Raw genomic sequence first — 20,197 nt, 5'->3', positions numbered from 1 at the left:
GGAGTATTTCAAAGAAGCAATGATGACAATTGCAAAAACTGTGCTTAAAGACGAGAAATATGGAAACGATGTAATCTCCACTCTCTCTGATGTCCAGCTGGGGGCAACTACAATTGTTAGAAGAGTGTCGGCTATGTCCGGGAACTTGGCCGATCAGTTGGATCAGGATCTGGCAAAGTGCAGTTGGTTTAGCATCCAGTGTGACGAGTCCGTCGACAGCAGCAGTACAGCACAGCTGATGGTCTTTATCCGGATGGTATTTGATGGTTTCTCCACAAAAGAAGAACTTCTGACACTACTGCCGCTAAAGACAACTACGAAGGGAGTTGACATCTATAACGCGGTGAAGGAGTTTTTCGCGAAGAAAAAGGTACCGTTGGAAAAGCTGGTATCAGTGACTACCGACGGGGCTCCTGCTATGATCGGCCGACATACGGGATTCATCGCTCACTGTAAAGGTGACACAGAGTTCCCAAACTTCATGCATTACCACTGCATCATTCAACAGCAGGCGTTATGCGCAAAGGTGATCGGCTTCGAGCACGTCATGACTCCCGTCGTGAAGATCATAAACAGCATCCGCTCCAGAGCTAAACAGCACAGAACATTCAAGGTGCTATTGGAGGAGCTGTCAGCTGAATATGGTGACCTGCTACTACATACGGAAATCCGATGGCTCAGCAGGGGACGGATTTTGCTTCGTTTTTTGTCACTTTTGGGTGAAATCAAGGAGTTCATGCAATCCAAAGGGGAAGACACATCTCTGCTGGAGGACACTGAGTGGACACTTGACCTTGCGTTTTTAACAGACATTACTGGGAAACTGAACCATTTGAACTGTGAGCTGCAAGGCAAAGTTAAGACTGTTGCTGACATGATAAGTGCTTTAAATGGATTTAAAGCCCAGATGAACATTTTCTCTGTGCATTTACAGAGAAAAAAGGTGCTGCACTTTCCCTCTGTGCAGATGGTGCTGAAAGACAATGCTTCTGCATCTGAGACTTTTGACAAAGTTGCAGAAAAGTACACTCAAGTCATAAACCGACTTGGTCAAGAGTTTGAGAACAGGTTTTGTGACCTTGATCAGCTTGAGCCATGTGTCTCATTTGTTTCCAATCCTTTCATGAATGTGGACACAACATGCATTGCTGAGCAACTAAGTTCAATGTTCAGCTTGGATGCTGGACAGGTGGAAATCGAAATTGTAACACTGCAAAATGACGTCCACCTCAAAGCCTATCTGGGTGCACCAAACTTTTGGTGCCTTGTTGACACAGAAAAGTACAGTGGTGTGTGCACAGCAGCTATGAAGGTTGCCAGCCTGTTTGGTTCAACCTATCTTTGTGAATCAGCCTTTTCTGACATGAACTTCATCAAGAACAAACACAGAACACGCCTCTCCGATGCACATCTGCAAGACTCACTCAGAGTTGCAGTGTCAAGTTATACCCCAGATTACAACACACTGGTGAACAGCATGCAATGCCAGGTTTCCCACTAACAGACAAAGAAAGCCATATTAGATGTTCTCAGTGGCAACATTACAGTGTCATGTCAAAGTTGAATTTAATTATTGAAAAACAAATGTGTTTGTTAAGTGTAACATGTGACAATTTGCTTTAAAATGCTGCCAATTTGGTGAAAAGTTCTGTAAAATTTGAAAGTTGATTTTTTGTATGTTACATACATACAAAAATAATGTATGTAACAGTGCATGATTTGTTAAAATTTGTTAGTGGTAAGTGAAAATGTTGTAGAAGTGATCACTTCAAAATGTAAATACTTGCAGAGATATATAGAAATAAAGCGTTGCATATTGATATTTATGTTTCCTACTTGCATTCTTTATAATTATGGTGAAAAATAATTAACATAATTAGTGTCCGTACATAGATGAATATCATTAATTATTAATGATAACACATAATTAAGTTAAACTGAGGAAATTTGTTATTTGAGAAGTGTGTGTCAAACTGGTAGCCCTTCACATTAATCGGTACCCAAGAAGTAGCTCTCACTTTCAAAAAGGTTGGTGACCCCTGGATTAGAACATGCTGTAGGTATTACAGGTACTGTGCTGCAGTGGTTTGTATCATATCTATCTAATAGACTCCAATTTGTGCATGTAAATGGAGAGTCCTCTTCACACACTGAGGTTAATTATGGAGTTGCACAGGGTTCAGTGCTAGGACCAATTCTGTTTACATTATACATGCTTCCCTTAGGCAGCATCATTAGAAGACATAGCATACATTTTCACTGCTATGCAGATGACACCCAGCTCTATCTGTGCATGAAGCCAGATAACACACACCAATGAGTTAAACTGCAGGAATGTCTTAAAGACATAAAGACCTGGATGGCCGCTAACTTTCTGCTTCTTAATTCAGATCAAACTGAGGTTATTGTACTCGGCCCTGAAAAGCTTAGAAATATGGTATCACTCTGGATGGCATTACCTTGGCCTCCAGTAATGCTGTGAGGAACCTTGGAGTCATTTTTGACCAGGACATGTCCTTCAATGCACATATTAAACAAATATGTAAGACTGCTTTCTTCCATTTGTGCAACATCTCTAAAGTTAGAAATATCCTGTCTCAGAGTGACGCTGAAAAACTAGTTCATGCATTTATTACTTCCAGGCTGGACGACTGCAATTCATTATTATCAGGATGTCAAAAAAACTAGCTGAAAAGACTTCAGCTAATCCAAAATGCTACAGCAAGAGAAGAGACAGGGACTAGAAAGACGGAGCATTTTTCTCCTTTTTTGGCTTCCCTTCATTGGCTTCCTGTTAAATCCAGAATTGAATTCAAAATCCTGCTCATCACATACAAGGTCTTGAATAATCAGGCCCCATCTTATCTTAATGACCTTGTAGTACCATATCATTATGAGTATTTAAAAGTAGAATGGGAGGCAGAGCCTTCAGTTTTCAGGCCCCTCTTCTGTGGAACCAGCTTCCAGTTTGGATTCAGGAGACAGACACTATCTGTCACGGGTTGCTCTGAGGATCCACTCGCAGGACTCCGGAGTGCGTTGTAACAGAGACAGTTTATTCACAAAAATCTTCACCAAGTGTATTTACAGGCAGTGCGAGGACAGTGCTATATACAAGATGTGCGAGGACGGGTTCCAGGGCTCCAGGGAAAACAAGGGGATCACACACACGCTCACGCCAACCTCTCTCCGCTAGTGACCAGCCACCTCTTACACGCTCCACACGGGGAAACACGGGGACGGGTCCGGGGAATCTAGAACAGAGAGACAAGTGTTACTTTCTGAGGCGGAAGTGTGGGAAACTAGGGCTCGACGTGTACTGACAGGAGTCTTCACAACAATCCAGCGTTGAACAGCTGATCTCCTCCTTCTGATATACCAGCTGGTCTGATGAGGCCCAGGTGTGCATGATCCGGGAGGGCGTGGGCCGAGGGCGTGAACCCGCCATGAGTTCCGCCCCGGCAAAACAGGGGAGGGGGAGAGAGATTGCTGATCAGTGCCTTGCCGACCCCGCAGGTCGTGACAGTACCCCCCCGCCAACGGGAGCCTCCCGGCGACCCCCAGGCTTCCCAGGGTGAGCCTCATGGAACCGCCGAACCATGGCCCGGTCCAGCAGAGCCGCCCGCGGGACCCAGGAACGCTCCTCAACGCCATAGCCCTCCCAGTCCACAAGATACTGCAGGCCACGGCCCCGGCGCCTGACGTCCATAATCCGAGACACGGAGAAGGCCGGACGGCCAGCGACGACCCGGGCGGGCGGAGGGGGTCCGGAAGGAGGGCACAGAGGACTGGAACAGTGAGGTTTGATCTGCGAGACATGAAACACGTTGTGGATACGCATGGTCCTGGGGAGCTTGAGACGCACAGAAACGGGGTTAACAATGGAGTCCACTTCGAACGGGCCAATGAAAGAGGGGGAGAGCTTTTGCGACTCCGTCCTGAGAGGCACATACCGGGTCGAGAGCCAAACCTTCTGTCCAGGTGAGTAGGCCGGGGCCAGGGACCTGCGGCGATCCGCCTGCCGTTTGTTCCGGTCCGCCGTGCGAAGAAGGGCAGCTCTAGTGGCCCGCCACGCGCGCCGACACCGCCGCAGGTGCTGCTGAACAGAGGGCACAAAGTGCTCACCTTCGATGGCAGGGAACAGGGGAGGTTGGTACCCCAGGGAGGCCTCGAACGGGGAGACGCCTGTGGCCGACGAGGTAAGGCTATTGTGAGCGTACTCCACCCACGTCAGTTGCTCACTCCAGGTGGTCTGATTAGTGGACGTCAAGCAACGGAGAGCCGTTTTGAGTTCTTGGTTGGCCCGTTCCGCTTGACCGTTGGTCTGTGGATGAAAACCTGACGAGAGACTAACCTGGGCCCCCAAGGAGGCGCAGAACTCCCTCCAAACACGTGACGTGAACTGTGGGCCTCGGTCCGAGACCACTTCAGCAGGGATCCCGTGGAGGCGAAACACATGAGTTGACAGAAGCCGGGCGGTCTCCAGGGCAGTGGGGAGCTTGGGGAGAGCGACAAAGTGGGCAGCTTTAGAGAAACGGTCGACAACGGTGAGGATGACTGTGTTACCTGATGACGGCGGAAGACCAGTGACAAAGTCAACCGCAATGTGGGACCAGGGGCGGCTTGGCGTAGGCAAGGGATGAAGTAGGCCGGCAGCAGGCTGGTTGACCGGCTTATTCTGGGCACAGGTTGGACAGGCAGCGATGAAGTCTTGGACGTCCTTGGCCAATGTAGGCCACCAGGTGAACCGCTTGATGAAGGTGACGGTGCGATGAACGCCCGGATGACAGGTGAGTTTTCCGCCGTGGGCCCATTGTAGCACTCGTGAGCGAACCAACGGGGGAACAAAGAGCACTCCCGGGGGACCAGTACCTGGATCCGGTTCCGCCCGCTGGGCCTCCCGTATGGCGGACTCGATCTCCCATGACAGGGCCCCGATAACGCACGTGGGAGGGAGAATGGGAGCCTCACGGGTGGGGTCCTCTGAGGTGGTGAATTGGCGGGAAAGGGCATCGGGTTTCACGTTCCGGGAGCCGGGCCTGTAGGTGATGGTGAAGCAGAATCTGGTAAAGAACAGAGCCCACCTGGCTTGTCGAGCATTTAGTCGTTTAGCCGACCGGATGTATTCGAGGTTCCTGTGGTCAGTCCATACCACAAAGGGTTCTGTTGCGCCCTCTAGCCAGTGGCGCCACTCCTCCAGGGCGAGTTTGATTGCCAACAGCTCCCTGTCCCCGATGTCGTAATTCTGCTCTGCAGGAGAGAGACGACGAGAGAAGTAAGCACAAGGGTGGAGCTTACCGTCTAGTTGCTGGGAGAGAACTGCTCCGACCCCTACATCCGAGGCGTCCACCTCCACGATGAACTGCCGCTTGAGATCCGGTTGCCGGAGGATGGGCGCCGACGCGAAACGTTTCTTTAGCCGGGAAAAAGCCTCCTGAGCCTGATCATCCCAGCAGAAAGGCACCTTAGGGGAAGTTAAACCGGTTAGTGGCAAAGCAATCTTGCTGTAGTCACGAATGAACCTCCGATAAAAGTTTGCAAAACCGAGGAACCGTTGAAGCTGCTTACGGTTAGGCGGCGTGGGCCAGTCTAAGACTGCTTGTACCTTAGCTGGATCGGTTCTTAAATCGCCCCGTTCAATGATGTAGCCCAAAAACGACACAGTACTCACATGAAACTCGCAGTTCTCCCCTTTAACAAACAGCCGATTCTCCAGGAGGCGCTGCAGGACTTGTCTGACGTGATGTACATGATCCGGGAGAGAGCGGGAGAAGATGAGAATGTCGTCAAGGTACACAAACACAAAACGATCGATGAAATCTCGGAGAACATCATTGACTAGACTCTGAAAGACAGCTGGAGCATTAGTCAGTCCAAACGGCATGACCAAGTATTCAAAATGGCCCAGGTGCGTGTTGAAGGCCGTTTTCCACTCGTCACCCTCTCTCATCCTGACTAAGTGGTAAGCATTCCGCAGATCGAGCTTAGTAAAAATGGTCGCCCCCTGCAGGAGTTCGAAGGCGGAGGATAAGAGCGGCAGAGGGTATTTATTCTTAACAGTAATGGTATTGAGACCCCGGAAATCAATACATGGCCGAAGGCTTTTATCCTTCTTAGTGACGAAAAAGAACCCGGCAGCCACAGGGGATGAAGAGTGGCGAATCAGTCCATCAGCCAAGGATTCATTAATATACTTCTCCATGCATTCACGTTCAGGTTGAGAGAGACTGTATAAGCGACTAGTGGGAAGGGGTGCACCCGGGAGCAAATCAATACTGCAGTCGTACGGGCGATGAGGGGGAAGAGAGCGGGCGCGGTCCTTACAAAACACTTGCTTGAGATCATGATACTCTGACGGGATAGCTGAAAGGTCAGGGGGCTCGTGTGGTAGTGGTTTAGCCGCTTTAACGGGAGTAGCTGCTGTCAAACAGGTCATGTGACACTCCTCCCCCCACCCCAGAACCCTCTCCTCCCTCCAGTCGAGCACGGGGTTATGCTGGCGTAACCATGGAAATCCTAGCACTAGGGGCGTGAGAGGGGCTTCAAAGACATAAAACTGCAGCAGTTCAGTGTGATTCCCAGACAGCGTTAGGGACACGGGTTCTGTAACATGAGTTATGTCGGGAAGACGTTGACCGTTTAAAGCGGTGACCTGCAACAAGTGGGGTAATGCCCGTGCGGAAATCTTAAGTTTGAGAGCCAGGGAAGCATCTATGAAGCTCTGCTCCGCACCAGAGTCAATCAGCGCCTGAAGAGAGTGAGAGGCAGAGTGGACAGTCACTTTAGCGGCTAGCATGAAGCGTGAAGGAGAATGTGAAAAGGAGACCTCGCCCACCCGTATCCTCCTTTCTACCGGCGGGCGGGGTCTTTTGGCCGAGCAGGACAGACCATGGCGAGATGGCCCTTGCGGCCTGTTAAGTCTAATTGTTGAATGTCGCCATTGTGTTTCTTAAATTTGTATAGTCTTAGTTTAAGCAGTAGGATCAAAGCCATTCCTTTGATCCTGACCACCTCTCCAGCCACTCTGTGCTGGGGGAGGTTTTATTGTAGATACATCCTAACTTGAAGATCTGTTTGATGTTTGGTAGAGCTTCCTACCCTTTGTATGGTTTCACTGTGTTATCTTTGGTAAACCATACATTGGGTGTGGGGGAAGACTACCCTCTTTATGACCAAGGATGTTGTTCCTGCTTTTAGGTTTTATGACCCTTTGACCAACAAACACACACACACACACACACACACACACACACACATTCTCACATAACACACACACACACACACACACACACACACACACATTCTCACACACACACACACATTCTCACACACACACACACACTCAGTGTATACATTTACATACAGTGCCTTGTCTTTGTAACCAAAGGGGGGTTGCAAGGGGAGGTGTTTTGTAAACTATTGTTTGAAGTTTGTCAATAAAAGGCGGCGAGAGGAGGCCACCAGTGTGGTCATTTCAACGTGCTGGTCACAGACGAGAGGCCTCCCTTGCGCAAGAAATCGATCGAACACTGTTGCCTTGCTTTTCTTTCATGGGAATAAGTCTTAGATACAGCGGGGTCTGAGTTTAGACCCAACACGGCCGCAGTAAAAGCACTCACCGGATCGCCATCTGTGTGCCCTCTCCTCCGGGGAGAGTTGAGAGCGTCCGATCTGCATGGGTTGCTCCTGCTCGTCGCCGCGGTCCACTTCCCGATCGCTACTTCCGCTTCCGCCGGAAGCTGACTCCGCACGCCCCACAGGCCTCTGGGAACCGTAGTTGCTGGCGCGGTGACGCGCCCTCAAATGTTCATCAACCTTAACACATAAGGCGATCACCTCCGATAGAGTCTTGGGCAGCTCCCTCATTAACAGTTCGCCCTTAAGGACATCACAAACATTGTTCAATAAGGTACTTATCAGCGCAGGCTGCCCCCATCCCGTCTCCTCAGCCAGTGTCCAGAACTCCACAGAGAATTCCGCCATACTCCGTCTTCCTTGTTTTAAGTTCAGCAAACGGTGGCCCGCTGCCTCAGCTCCGGTGCCCCTTTCGAACACACTTTTGAACTTTGAGAGAAAATCAGCATAGGTAATCTCCGGGCTAGTCCGTAACACTGCTTGGGCCCAGTTCAAGGCTTGACCGCGGAGTAACTGAACGAAAAAGGCTATCTTAGCTCCATCACTTTCATACATTTGCTGCAGCTGCCTAAACTGCAACGTAATCTGCGTTAGGAAACCAGCACACTTGTGGAACTCACCAGCGAATGGCTCCGGTGAAGGTAGAGCTCGTTCAAGGGGTTCCGCGGAAGCGGGGGCTGGTGGCGTGGAGTGTTCCGGGGCCAGCGGCTGTGCAGGAGCAGACGGGGGGGCATAGCGGGACCTGGCAGCGGAACGTGCTGAGCGAGAGCCTGAGTGAGTGCGATCAGCTGTTGGTTAATGTGTTGTAGCATCTGCTCGTGTCGCTCCAACACGGCTTCTGGAGGAGGGGTGGGTTGTAGAGCTGAGTCCGCTGGATCCATAGTATGGCTGGATTGTTACTGTCACGGGTTGCTCTGAGGATCCACTCGCAGGACTCCGGAGTGCGTTGTAACAGAGACAGTTTATTCACAAAAATCTTCACCAAGTGTATTTACAGGCAGTGCGAGGACAGTGCTATATACAAGATGTGCGAGGACGGGTTCCAGGGCTCCAGGGAAAACAAGGGGATCACACACACGCTCACGCCAACCTCTCTCCGCTAGTGACCAGCCACCTCTTACACGCTCCACACGGGGAAACACGGGGACGGGTCCGGGGAATCTAGAACAGAGAGACAAGTGTTACTTTCTGAGGCGGAAGTGTGGGAAACTAGGGCTCGACGTGTACTGACAGGAGTCTTCACAACAATCCAGCGTTGAACAGCTGATCTCCTCCTTCTGATATACCAGCTGGTCTGATGAGGCCCAGGTGTGCATGATCCGGGAGGGCGTGGGCCGAGGGCGTGAACCCGCCATGAGTTCCGCCCCGGCAAAACAGGGGAGGGGGAGAGAGATTGCTGATCAGTGCCTTGCCGACCCCGCAGGTCGTGACACTATCTCTACTTTCAAGATTAGGCTTCAAACTTTCCTTTTTGCTAAAGCATATAGTTAGGGCTGGACCAGGTGACCCTGAATCCTCCCTTAGTTATGCTGCAATAGACGTAGGCTGCCGGGGATTCCCATGATGCATTGAGTTTTTCCTTTCCAGTCACCTTTCTCACTCACTATGTGTTAACAGACCTCTCTGCATTGAATCATATCTGTTATTAACCTCTGTCTCTCTTCCACAGCATGTCTTTATCCTGTCTTCCTTCTCTCACCCCAACCAATCACAGCAGATGGCCCCGCCCCTCCCTGAGCCTGGTTCTGCAGGAGGTTTCTTCCTGTTAAAAGGGAGTTTTTCCTTCCCACTGTCGCCAAAGTGCTTGCTCATAGGGGGTCATATGATTGTTGGGTTTTTCTCTGTATCTATGAAGCGCCTTGAGGTGACTGTTGTTGTGATTTGCATTTTTGCTATTCTTTTCCAGGCTTGATCATGTGGAGGTATTTGGAAAACTGTTTTGGCTAGAGGACGACTGTTGTCTTGCAGAAAGTTAAATCAAATGTATGCGATACACAATCAATTCACAAGAACGCATTGTAAAAGAAAGTCCCATTCTTGCCTGATTTCAACTGAATTCTTCATCAAAACGGAGACAGAATTAAAACGAGTGTTTGCAGCAAATGTGAGCACAAAGCCTCACTTTGTACAAGCCTGCTATTACAGTTCTCCTCTATGCAGACAACGTTCCTGTTTTCAAGGCACAACTTGGATCTGCTGTACAAATCTTATGGATACACACTAAATGAAACAGTAGTGTGCACGACTCCAGATTCTGATCCCTCATCCTAATAGGGTTCCAAATGGCTCACAAAAACCCACATAGCAAATGCTGAGGCTTCAAAATACAAAGTCCATAAACCAATGACTGACATGGGTTTTATCATAAGGGTGATAAATATACAGATTTCAGTCTGTCTTAGAGATTTGATGTTCATTTACCTGCAGATGCACTATACGTGTGTGCTCTGTGGTTTTCCACAACGTTTTGCACATCACTATTTAATACAGGAAGTAGGTGAACTAAAACAAGTCATCTTTCTTTGTGAGAGGACCATATTAATGAAACAAACCTCAATGACATCATAGGGATCCCTAAAGATGCTCCTGCTGCTTCTCTTCCTCCTCATCCTAAGCTTCCTTCTCCTTGTCCTCGACTTCCATCCAATTGTAATTCAATCTAATTGTTTTTCTCTCCCTCCTCTTCCTCATTTTGTTGGAGCTGTGAACAGAATTAGTGTGAATCTGGATTAATTTGTGCAAACAAGAAAAATCTACAGCTTTTTGGTCTTGTGATTTAAGCTGGGAAGATTTATGTGTTGATGCTACCTGCTTCATCTCTACGACTGGCTGCTGAGTGATATTTACACCCTGGCTGGATTACAAACTTTAACCCCGTGCTCAACTTTGGCCCAGCATTGATACCTCTTGTTAGTATAATGACCTCTTCTTGGCTTAATGTATGATGGTGGATAAATGAAATATGCAAAGAAAATTTAACTATATTACAAAAGGACATCTATCTTGGAAACATCAAATGACTGGAGCATAACTTGTCAACTAGTCCGAAAATAAGTTATACAGGAACAGTCAAAGACGCACCTTCATGCTCTTCCAGAATTCAAAGTACAGGTTCATGTGAGTATTTAATGTACGGCTCAGCTCTACTGAATTTCAGAGTTTCTAGAGCAGACACAGAGCTCATGTCAAAACAGGCTTCAGGCGCCATTTTAGTGACTTTAACAATATTATAAATTTTAATATCGGTCTAGCTGACATTACGTTATGTACGCAGCACGCAATTGAACCACATATTTTAGAAGCCAAAGTGTTCTAACGTCACTCTCTCGACCTGTCATTTGGCTCGAAACACATATTCACAAATTGCTCAGTGATAAACATATAGTCAGATCATTTACCTAAGCAGTGTGCTTTGTCAAAACTAAGTAACTGTGTTGGTAATGAACACATAAGTATGTTCATTACATTGACATTCTGTTGTGCAATTGTTATTTACTTGTATTTTATAATTTGACTTACACACTTACATACTGTTGGGTGGTTTGGAAAGTTTACAATAACTAGTATTATCATTATGCTATATTTTCTAATATATATAATAATCTCAAAAGTAATGCCTTAAAGCCAAAAATAGTAATACTTTATTAAAATGTAAAACTAAAGTACAGTATTTGAATGTGTGTATTGTGCCTACTGTTTGTTAACTCACCACATTCATAAATGTCTTAATAATAAATTCCATATTCTATTACCACATTATTTGTGATCAGTGGGTTTGCGGGGTTAGGGGTGTTGGGGGTAGGGTCTTTAGGCTTTGGCCCCCACCCCTGCCACCAGTATATTTTTAAGTATTTCTAACTTTTATTTGAATATTCAGTTTCCTACCATCTGCTCTTGAAGGGTAATCACCAGGTAACCCGCCCTCCCCCTTCGCACACACATGCACACAAACAAAACACACAGTATAATTCACAGCCTCATTATAGTAAATAAATATTTATGCCATTTTACACCATCAAACTTAGATTGCTAAGGATGAAGAACCTTTTGTTCTTTAAAGAACCATTTGTAATAGCTGAAGAACCATCTACAAAATAATAAGGTTCTTTGACGTATGATGGTTCTTTAAAGAACCATGAAGACATCTGAAGAACCATTTAAGAACCATAATTTTTCTAAGAGTACCTGCATTCCTCATGATGTTCCGTGTTTACCTGTTCCCCCCTCAGGTCCTGATGAATGGTTTGTCCCATTGGATCTGGGTGTGGTGATGAAGGAGGGAGAGGAAGGCACAATTCCCTGCATGGTGTCCAACCCGAACCTCAATGTCTCGCTGTACGAGCGCCCCAGCAGGAGGCTGGTAAGCGGGATGACATATGAGCCGGGGCGTGGCTTCACGGGTCACCTCAATGACACATCATACATGTGCATCGCCACAAACGGAGCTGAGGAGAAGGAGTCGCAGACGTACTACGTCTTCAGCATTATAGGTTTGTGTCTGTCTACCTTCTGATAATGTTTAGTTCACATTTATGCTGAAAGGTTGCCATTCATTCATAAACAAGTCATATTCCTACCTGTCTCCCCTGCTACCTGTATCATTTTTGTGCACCTGCGTATTTCAGTCCCAAAGGTAATGGAAGTGGACCTGACGGTGTCCAGCAGTGTGCTGAAGCAGGGCGAGGTCCTCACAGTAAACTGCACAGTTAGAGACACAGAGATGGTGTTCTTCTCCTGGGGCTTCCCCCGCAGACAGGTACCTGTCTGCCTTCCTGTCTGCTTACCCACCTGTACCTGTCTGTACCTGTCTGTCTGGTGTCACCTAACTATGATGATTTTTCTTTGCAGGAAATTGAGCCGCTGACGGACTTCTTGCCCAATCAGATCCGCTCCTTTGTTAACATCACTGCAGCAACAGTGGCAGATTCAGGTAGGGCGCTCGGTGGCTCAGGTAAAGGTGTGCAGCTTGCTGAGAAACTGTGCTGAGGGAAATAATGCCGTACTGTTCCTGCAGGTGTTTATAGCTGCACGGTGCAGGAGACAACACAGGGACAAACTGTGGTGAAAAATATCACAATAACAGTGCTCGGTCAGCAAACACACACACTCACACACACACACACACACACACACACTCACACACACACACACACACATAGAACAGACACACACATGTAAAGTGTGTTTCTCCATGTCTCTGCAGACCGAGGTTATGTTTACCTGTGGCCCTTAGGTGAGACCAATGTGTCATCTCTCCTCCATCACACGCTGGAATTAAGTGTAGATATTGACGCCCACCCCGCCCCCACCATCATCTGGACGAGACAGAACCAATCTGTTGCCACAGAAACCACTACTATCAACACCACACACCTGTCAGACAGCCGGTAGGTCAGAGGTCAGACCTCAGATGAGGAGAATCAGAATCTTTATTGTCATTGTGTTTGCAAACAACAAAAATTGTAAGCAAACCCATTCAGCACAAGTGAAAAAAGGGCACTTTAAAAGGAAAGAAGTTTATGTGTGCAATACATTTTAAACAAATAAACAAATAAATAAATAAATATAGTATGTACAAGACTTTATATAAGAATGAACAAGTGAGAATACGGTTGCCGCACAGTGCTTCAGACCTTAGAATATTGCACAGTTAAAAAGAAAAAAGAAAAGAAAATATTGCATAGTTGAGGGTTGTGTTTTCGCAGTGATTTATCCTCCGAGTGTATTTATTAATGCAACAGCCCTGGCATATGTGCTAATGGTTGCTAAAATGAGGAGGAGCTAAATGTTTGATTGATTAGGTATGTGAGCACACTGACGCTGGTGCGCGTGCAGATGGATCAGACAGGAAGTTACACCGCAACTATTTCCAATGATGACGACATCAGAGAGGCTACATTCAACCTGGAGGTACAAGGTGAGCCACATGGCCACCAGGTGTGTATGCCACATCATGTGACATCATGCTGTCATTTACAGACCTTTTGTGTGCATGCTCAGTAACGAGTGTATTGTGTGAGCTGAGGAGTAACATTATCACATGACCTCAGGCTCCGCCTCCTAGCAGACATCTGTGTATGCATTTAAACAGAAGGCACATTTTACTTTTTAATAACACGTGTGTGTGTGTGTGTAGCTCCACCCAGGATCACATCCCTGTCAGAGGTCAGGAGTAACGCTGTGCTGTGTGTGAGTGAGGGAGCTCCACCCCCCTCTGTTACCTGGTACACCTGTTCCAGCTCACACAGGTAAACACGCACGCACACACACACACACACACACACACACACACACACACACGCGCACACACACACACACACGCACACACACACACACACACACACACGCACACACACACACACACACACACACACACACACACAAACAGTATTGGTGTTACCATGGTGATCCTGTCCTTTAACCTACTGCAGATGCAATCATTTGAATGGCGAGTGGAGGAGCCAATCAAAAGACTCAGAGGGCATGACGCTACAGGAGAACATTACTATGGTGGCAGAGAGAGGTGTCACCCAGGTAACCACTGACATCAAGAGAGTGATGTCATCAGAAGGGAGGGGAAACAGTAACATATTAAGTTGACCGGTGGCTCTGTGTGTGTTTGTTCTACCTGTGCAGGTACACAGCATGCTGACCCTCCAGACTCTCAGCTCTCTGTCGGCCGTTCGCTGTGAAGCCACAAACTCGGTGGGCAGACAAGCGAAGGACCTGCGAGTCATCTCCAGCTGTACGTATCCATGCTGCAGGCGTTTGAGCTCAGGCGGGTTCTCTGAGGAACTGAGGCAGAACGTTCATTCAAACACTGTCTTCAGATGTCTGCTTTAAAACATCGTCCACATCCTGAGCACACAAACAGCTGCTGACAGAGGAGAAAGAGCTCCTCAGAGCTCCTGTCCATCACAGAGGTCACAGGAGTGGCTGAATGCATGAAGGAAGAGATGAAAAGTGAAATGTGACTAGAGAAGTGGAGACAAGCTCATGCTGTGACTTAGACTAACACACCATAACTCGTCTGGTCAGCATGTGAACATCGGGATCTCCTGCCAGATGTTCAGTACTTTGAATAAAGGTGCTGCAGATACATGGAGGAGATGATCAGAAGCTGAAGTTTCACTGAGTTTGGTACAAAGACTCAAACATCTCAGGAGGAGCTCAGAGAGACAAAGAAGAATTTATTTCTAAAGAAAATCTACTGAAGAAGAACTGAGGCCTCAACAAAGAGAGCAGCACTGGTTAGGAAAACCCTCAGAGGACGATGATCAGTGCTGGATGTGACAGAGTCAAATCTTCTGCTAAAAAGAGGAACCTGAAATATTACTTGGCTTGGCTCTCTTACTTGGCTCTCGGTGAAGGCGGTCGCACTTTTCTCCTCTCCTCCTTCCCCTTATCTTCCCTGCTTAGCCTCTTGTGTCCTGTCTTGTCTCGCGTGCACTACTTTCCCCTTGAACAGTCTCTCACTGTCGTTCTCTAAAACCTAACAGAGAATTATGGATTTGATCAACTGGTCTCTGAACGCTATTGACACCCTTTTCTCAACGAGAAGTCTGGGCTCGGGAGAGCCCGAGTGCCCTGGAGGGACTTTCCCTGCCGGATACACGATGGATGGGTGGCAAACCTGGAGGATCTTGTGCCTGGCGGGACTGTCTATCGAGGACGCTGAGGATATTTACCTATTCGGAACCATGATAACAGGGTTCTTGCTGATCGGAGCTGGCTTGGCCCTGACTTATCGGAGAAATAAGAGAGCGGAACCAGCTGTTCAAACCCCCCCTAAGCTGACCGCTGGAATTGAAGCGATGGGACGAGGCGCGACCTCCCACACCGAACGCAGCATGGTTAACACCTTGGAGACGCTTACAGCTGCCGTGAAGACTCAAACTAACACCATTGAGCGTATGATGGGATACATCAGAGAGGGGCCTGCTCACAATAACACCCTTGAGCGAAAGTTGGATAACATCGCAGAACGGCTCACTGCAGCTGTGGGGTCTCAGAACCAAAAGAATGACAACACCACGGAACAGAAGCTTGATACCATCATGGGGAGGCTCGCAGCGCTCCAACGGGAAATCGAGGCCCCAGTGTCAGAGTGCTAAATTCGCTGCTCGCATAAAGGAGAAATCAACAATATTCTACATTTGGACACCACGGCGCCAGCTGCTCAGGCCCAAGGCTGGAGCCCACCAAAACAACTCCCTGATAACGACTGTGTGATGACTATTCTTCCCGCCCCATGAAGGACACCTGGATCGGCTGGAGGACTGTTTACTTAGCCTGATACAGCGAAGGACACTGTCTCAGCTGAACTATGGACACGCACACACATACACTTACACTGGTAAGCACGCACTCATCCCCCTCCCTTCCAAACGCCTTCGATGCTTGTTCCTGCGGGGGAAGGCAGCGGGTCTGCGTTCCGCGCTGAAATGGTAGCATGGTGCAGGACGACTGCTGTGTTCCTTCGAATCACCCCCCACCCCCCTATCCATCCCCTGTGGCTTGTCATGTGCTCTGATGTTGTGATGTGGACATTAATGTGCTCTCTGTGCAGAGGAGTTTTTTTTTTTTTTTGTTTCCTGTTCTCATGCTGTCCTCCCATAGGTTGCCCAGCGTGTGAAGAGGTCTCTTTTTTTTCCTCTTGTACTTTTCCCAATGTTGTGTAATTTTTTCAGTGTTATTCTCCCAACGCTGCCGATCTCCGACTGTATTCCCTTGTGTTGTCTTGTTGTTGTGTGTGTAAGTCGGGGGGGGGGGGGGGTCCTATTCCTCTGTGGGGCAACCTGCATATGGCCAATAAAGCATTCATTCATTCATTCATTCATTAAAGAGCCAGGAGAACCTGTCACTGTCTGAGCTGGCAGACCGTGGCGGGGTTAGAGGGTGGACCCAATTGCAGACACATGGAGTGGAGGTGAATGTTTAACAAAAAGCAAGCCGTAATTGTTGGCGGGAAAAAAAAACAAAAAAAAACCCAGAGGCAAACAGGGAACTGACAAATACAAAGAAAAGCCTGAAACTTGGAAATGCAGGTGGAGATACACAGGGGACGATGAACAGACGATCTGACTGGTAGCAACGGAGAATACACACATGAGGAAACAGGGAACAGGAAGGGAACACAGCTGTAACTAATCGAAGAAGATGAGACATGGAGAAAGCAAAACAGAAACCGGCACCCGACACAGACTGTCAAAGTAAAACAGGAGGCACACGAAAGTAGAAACAGGGATGACAAGAGGGAACAAAAGTGAGGCACAGGAACATCTAAGCACTAGAAATCATTAATAACCAGAAACAATATCAATAATCGCAAACATAAACACGGAGTCACTAGACTCCGCATCATGACAGAACCGGCACCCTCCCCTCACCCCCACCGGTCCTTGAGCCTTGTTCTGCTGGAGGTTTCTGTCTCTTCTTTAGCTTCTTTACCTTACAATATAAAACGCCTTGAGGCAGTTGTGGTGATTTGGCGCTATATAAATAAAATTGCTTTCAATAAGAGAAGCTCTATTTAGGATAAACCCACAAGAAAAGATGATCAGTACTGGGTGAGAGGGATAAAGTCAAGCCTCCTGCTAAAAAAAGTTAATATTAAAACAAAATAATAATTAATCCTACAGTTTTTGGCAGGTTTTGTTTGTTTTTTTGTTGTTTAGGGTAAATTATTGTGTTTATTTCTAACATTTCTTATGTTATCTGTGTTCAGCTCTCCTGTCTCAGGTGGTGGTCTTAGCAGTAGTCCTGGTGTTGGTCATCATTGCTGTCATCTTCCTCATCATCCTCATCATCTTATGGAGGAAAGTTAGTATTCAGATGAAATAAACGTCTAGCTGAACAGTAGTACTAGCTCCATTACTGTTGCATGGACCGTCAAATATTTGCTGCATGTTCATGTAACTTCATGAATCCACCAAAGTATTTGGTTCCGTTTTATTTCTGTGTGTAGAAACCTCATTATGAAGTTCGTTGGAAGGTGATCGAGTCTGTGAGTCCTGATGGACAGCAGTACACCTACCTCGACCCCACCCAGCTGCCCTACAGCCCAACCTGGGAAATAGACAGAGACCATGTAGTTCTTGGTAAGACTGCAAAACCATATTTTATGTAACAATGAGATTAATTCATCAATGTCTCTCCCTCATTGTGCCTTACACGGCACGAGTCTTTGTGTCCTGGGTTTTGTCTTTGGCTCCAAACAGGTATAAACCTGTTTTTGCCTTCAAACACTTCTGGATTGTTTTCACATAATTTTCAGTGTGATTATTGATCTGCTATCTATGGAGCTCTGTCTCAGCAATTTGACTCTCAGTGACCCTCATCCTACCTCCACTAGGTGTGAAGATTGATGATTGTGCAGCTGAGGATTCTGGGCCATTCATGAAGGCGTTTCCTGATTGTAAACAGAAATTTCCCCTGGGAGATTGTGTTTCAGATGTTTTTCAGATCTTCCTCATGCTGCAGAATATATTCAATGTTCCAATGAGCACTTGGAACAAACTGCAAATCTTTGATTTCATCAAGAAAGTCATCAAGAAACTCAACCAACCACGATACTGTCCAATCACACCTGAGCCTGAGAAAAAATGGGACAACTGTGTATAAAAACTCAATTCCTTATCAGATTCTTTTATATCAAAGCTGATGTGGTGGGGCGTGGTCTGCGGGGCCGTGCGGACGCACCTGCACGGCATCCGCAATCATGCCCGCCGTGTTAAAACACGGGGACTCAGGGGTTGGTGGTGGTGGTGTGACGTGAATCAAATAAAGTTGGCTCTGAACGTCGCTCCGTGGTCCCGCCGTGCCTTATTCATGCCACATTGGTGCCGAAACCCAGGAGGCGGCATGGCGGGTACCTACCAGAGCCAGGAAAGGAAAGAGCTGGCCGAGAGGGTGGCCGAAATAGCGGCCACCCACCGGAAGCAGGCGGCGGAGGTGCGTCGCCAACAGGAAGAGCTGCGGAAGGAGAGCGAACGCCACCTGGGGAAGATGGCAGAGCTGGCAGCGCTGCTCTGGGCCTGGGCGCCACCCCCACAAGTGTGTCCCGAGGACAGTGAAGCGGTGGAGGAGCCGTGTGGGTCACCTCGGCAGCCGGAGGTGGTGGACGAGCCACGCGGGGGTCCGAGCCTGCCGGAGGAGGGGGAGCAGCCGGGTGAAGGGCTGCTCCTGCCGGGAGCGGTGGAGGAGCCGCTCCAATCGGAGGCCGAGGACGAGGCGGGCGAGGGTCTACACCTGCCGGAGGCAGAGGAGTCGCTCCACCCAGAGGTGGGCGAGGGGCTGTGCCTGCTGGTGGCGGAGGCGCAGTGCGGGGAGCCGCTCCAAACGGGAGTGGCGGAGGCGGTGGCGGAGCAGCTGTGCGGGGAGACGGAGGTCCCTGCTCCAGGGCAGCCTGTGCAGCCGGAGTTGGAGGCAGAGGGGCGGGACAGCCCCGCTAGGCCGGGGATCGGCGGGCTGGCTAGTCCAGCCTCGCTGCCACCAGTCGATTCTGCGCGCCTGACGTCTGCCCAGCCGCCTGTGTGCAGGAGCGCACGGCCATGCCTGTGGGGCCGTGTCCGCTTGCTACGCGGCCGACCTCCGGACCAGCTTCGCCGTTGCCGCTGGATGCGCGGGCGGCCACCAGAACGGACGCTTCCCCGTCGCTTGGTCAGGGGCTGGGGCGCCGATGTGTAGGGGCCGAGTCTCGCCCCAGTTCGCGGGGGGGGAGTAGGTTCGGCCAGATTGCTCCCCGGCCTCAATCGGGCGATGGGGGTATGTGGTGGGGCGTGGTCTGCGGGGCCGTGCGGACGCACCTGCACGGCATCCGCAATCATGCCCGCCGTGTTAAAACACGGGGACTCAGGGGTTGGTGGTGGTGGTGTGACGTGAATCAAATAAAGTTGGCTCTGAACGTCGCTCCGTGGTCCCGCCGTGCCTTATTCATGCCACAGCTGAAATTCACATTTGGACTGAATCGTTCCACATCTAAAGACTATGTTACTGACCTTTAAGCTTTGGAGTAAGTTGCAGTTTGAAGTAAGATGAGAAAGTCATTCTATCATCGCAGAAACCCCATCTGCCTCTCTGTCTTCAGGACAGGTGCTGGGTTCAGGGGCTTTCGGACGTGTTGTTGAGGCAACCATCTCTGGTCTGATTAATTCTCATTCTACAAAGGCGGCCGTGAAGATGGTCAAACGTACGTAGCTGTCTGTCTGTCTTTCAGTCTCTCTGACTGTCTGTCTGTCAGTGGTTTGTATCATGTCTATCTAACAGACTCCAATTTGTGCATGTAAATGGAGAGTCTTCTTCACACACTTCACACACTGAGGTTAATTATGGAGTTCCACAGGGTTCAGTGCTAGGACCAATTCTGTTTACATTATACATGCTTCCCTTAGGCAGCATCATTAGAAGACATAGCATACATTTTCACTGCTATGCAGATGACACCCAGCTCTATCTGTCCATGAAGCCAGATAACACACACCAATGAGTTAAACTGCAGGAATGTCTTAAAGACATAAAGACCTGGATGGCCGCTAACTTTCTGCTTCTTAATTCAGATCAA

The 20,197-nt window shown here is 48.5% G+C and overlaps 1 protein-coding gene across 2 annotated transcripts in view; it reads left to right on the top strand.

Moving 5' to 3' along the window:
* LOC146701006 (platelet-derived growth factor receptor beta-like) overlaps positions 1–20,197 on the top strand; it is a 53,942-nt gene that overhangs the window by 6,559 nt on the left and 27,186 nt on the right. For both annotated transcript variants that reach the window (XM_085471291.1, XM_085471292.1), the window contains exons 5-16: positions 11,865–12,125; positions 12,261–12,391; positions 12,484–12,565; positions 12,650–12,724; positions 12,839–13,022; positions 13,437–13,552; positions 13,772–13,883; positions 14,067–14,169; positions 14,272–14,380; positions 17,363–17,457; positions 17,603–17,735; positions 19,724–19,825. In XM_085471291.1, coding sequence (XP_085327417.1) covers positions 11,865–12,125; positions 12,261–12,391; positions 12,484–12,565; positions 12,650–12,724; positions 12,839–13,022; positions 13,437–13,552; positions 13,772–13,883; positions 14,067–14,169; positions 14,272–14,380; positions 17,363–17,457; positions 17,603–17,735; positions 19,724–19,825 — 1,503 coding nt within the window. The remainder of the gene's footprint in view (positions 1–11,864; positions 12,126–12,260; positions 12,392–12,483; positions 12,566–12,649; positions 12,725–12,838; positions 13,023–13,436; positions 13,553–13,771; positions 13,884–14,066; positions 14,170–14,271; positions 14,381–17,362; positions 17,458–17,602; positions 17,736–19,723; positions 19,826–20,197) is intronic.

Source organism: Copadichromis virginalis, linkage group LG10, assembly GCF_057382275.1.
Source record: "Copadichromis virginalis isolate Kocher_CV1m ecotype Utaka linkage group LG10, C_Virginalis_male_GT1.1, whole genome shotgun sequence".
NCBI classification, from domain to species: Eukaryota; Metazoa; Chordata; class Actinopteri; order Cichliformes; family Cichlidae; genus Copadichromis; species Copadichromis virginalis.
This window is presented reverse-complemented; position numbering and strand designations above follow the sequence as displayed.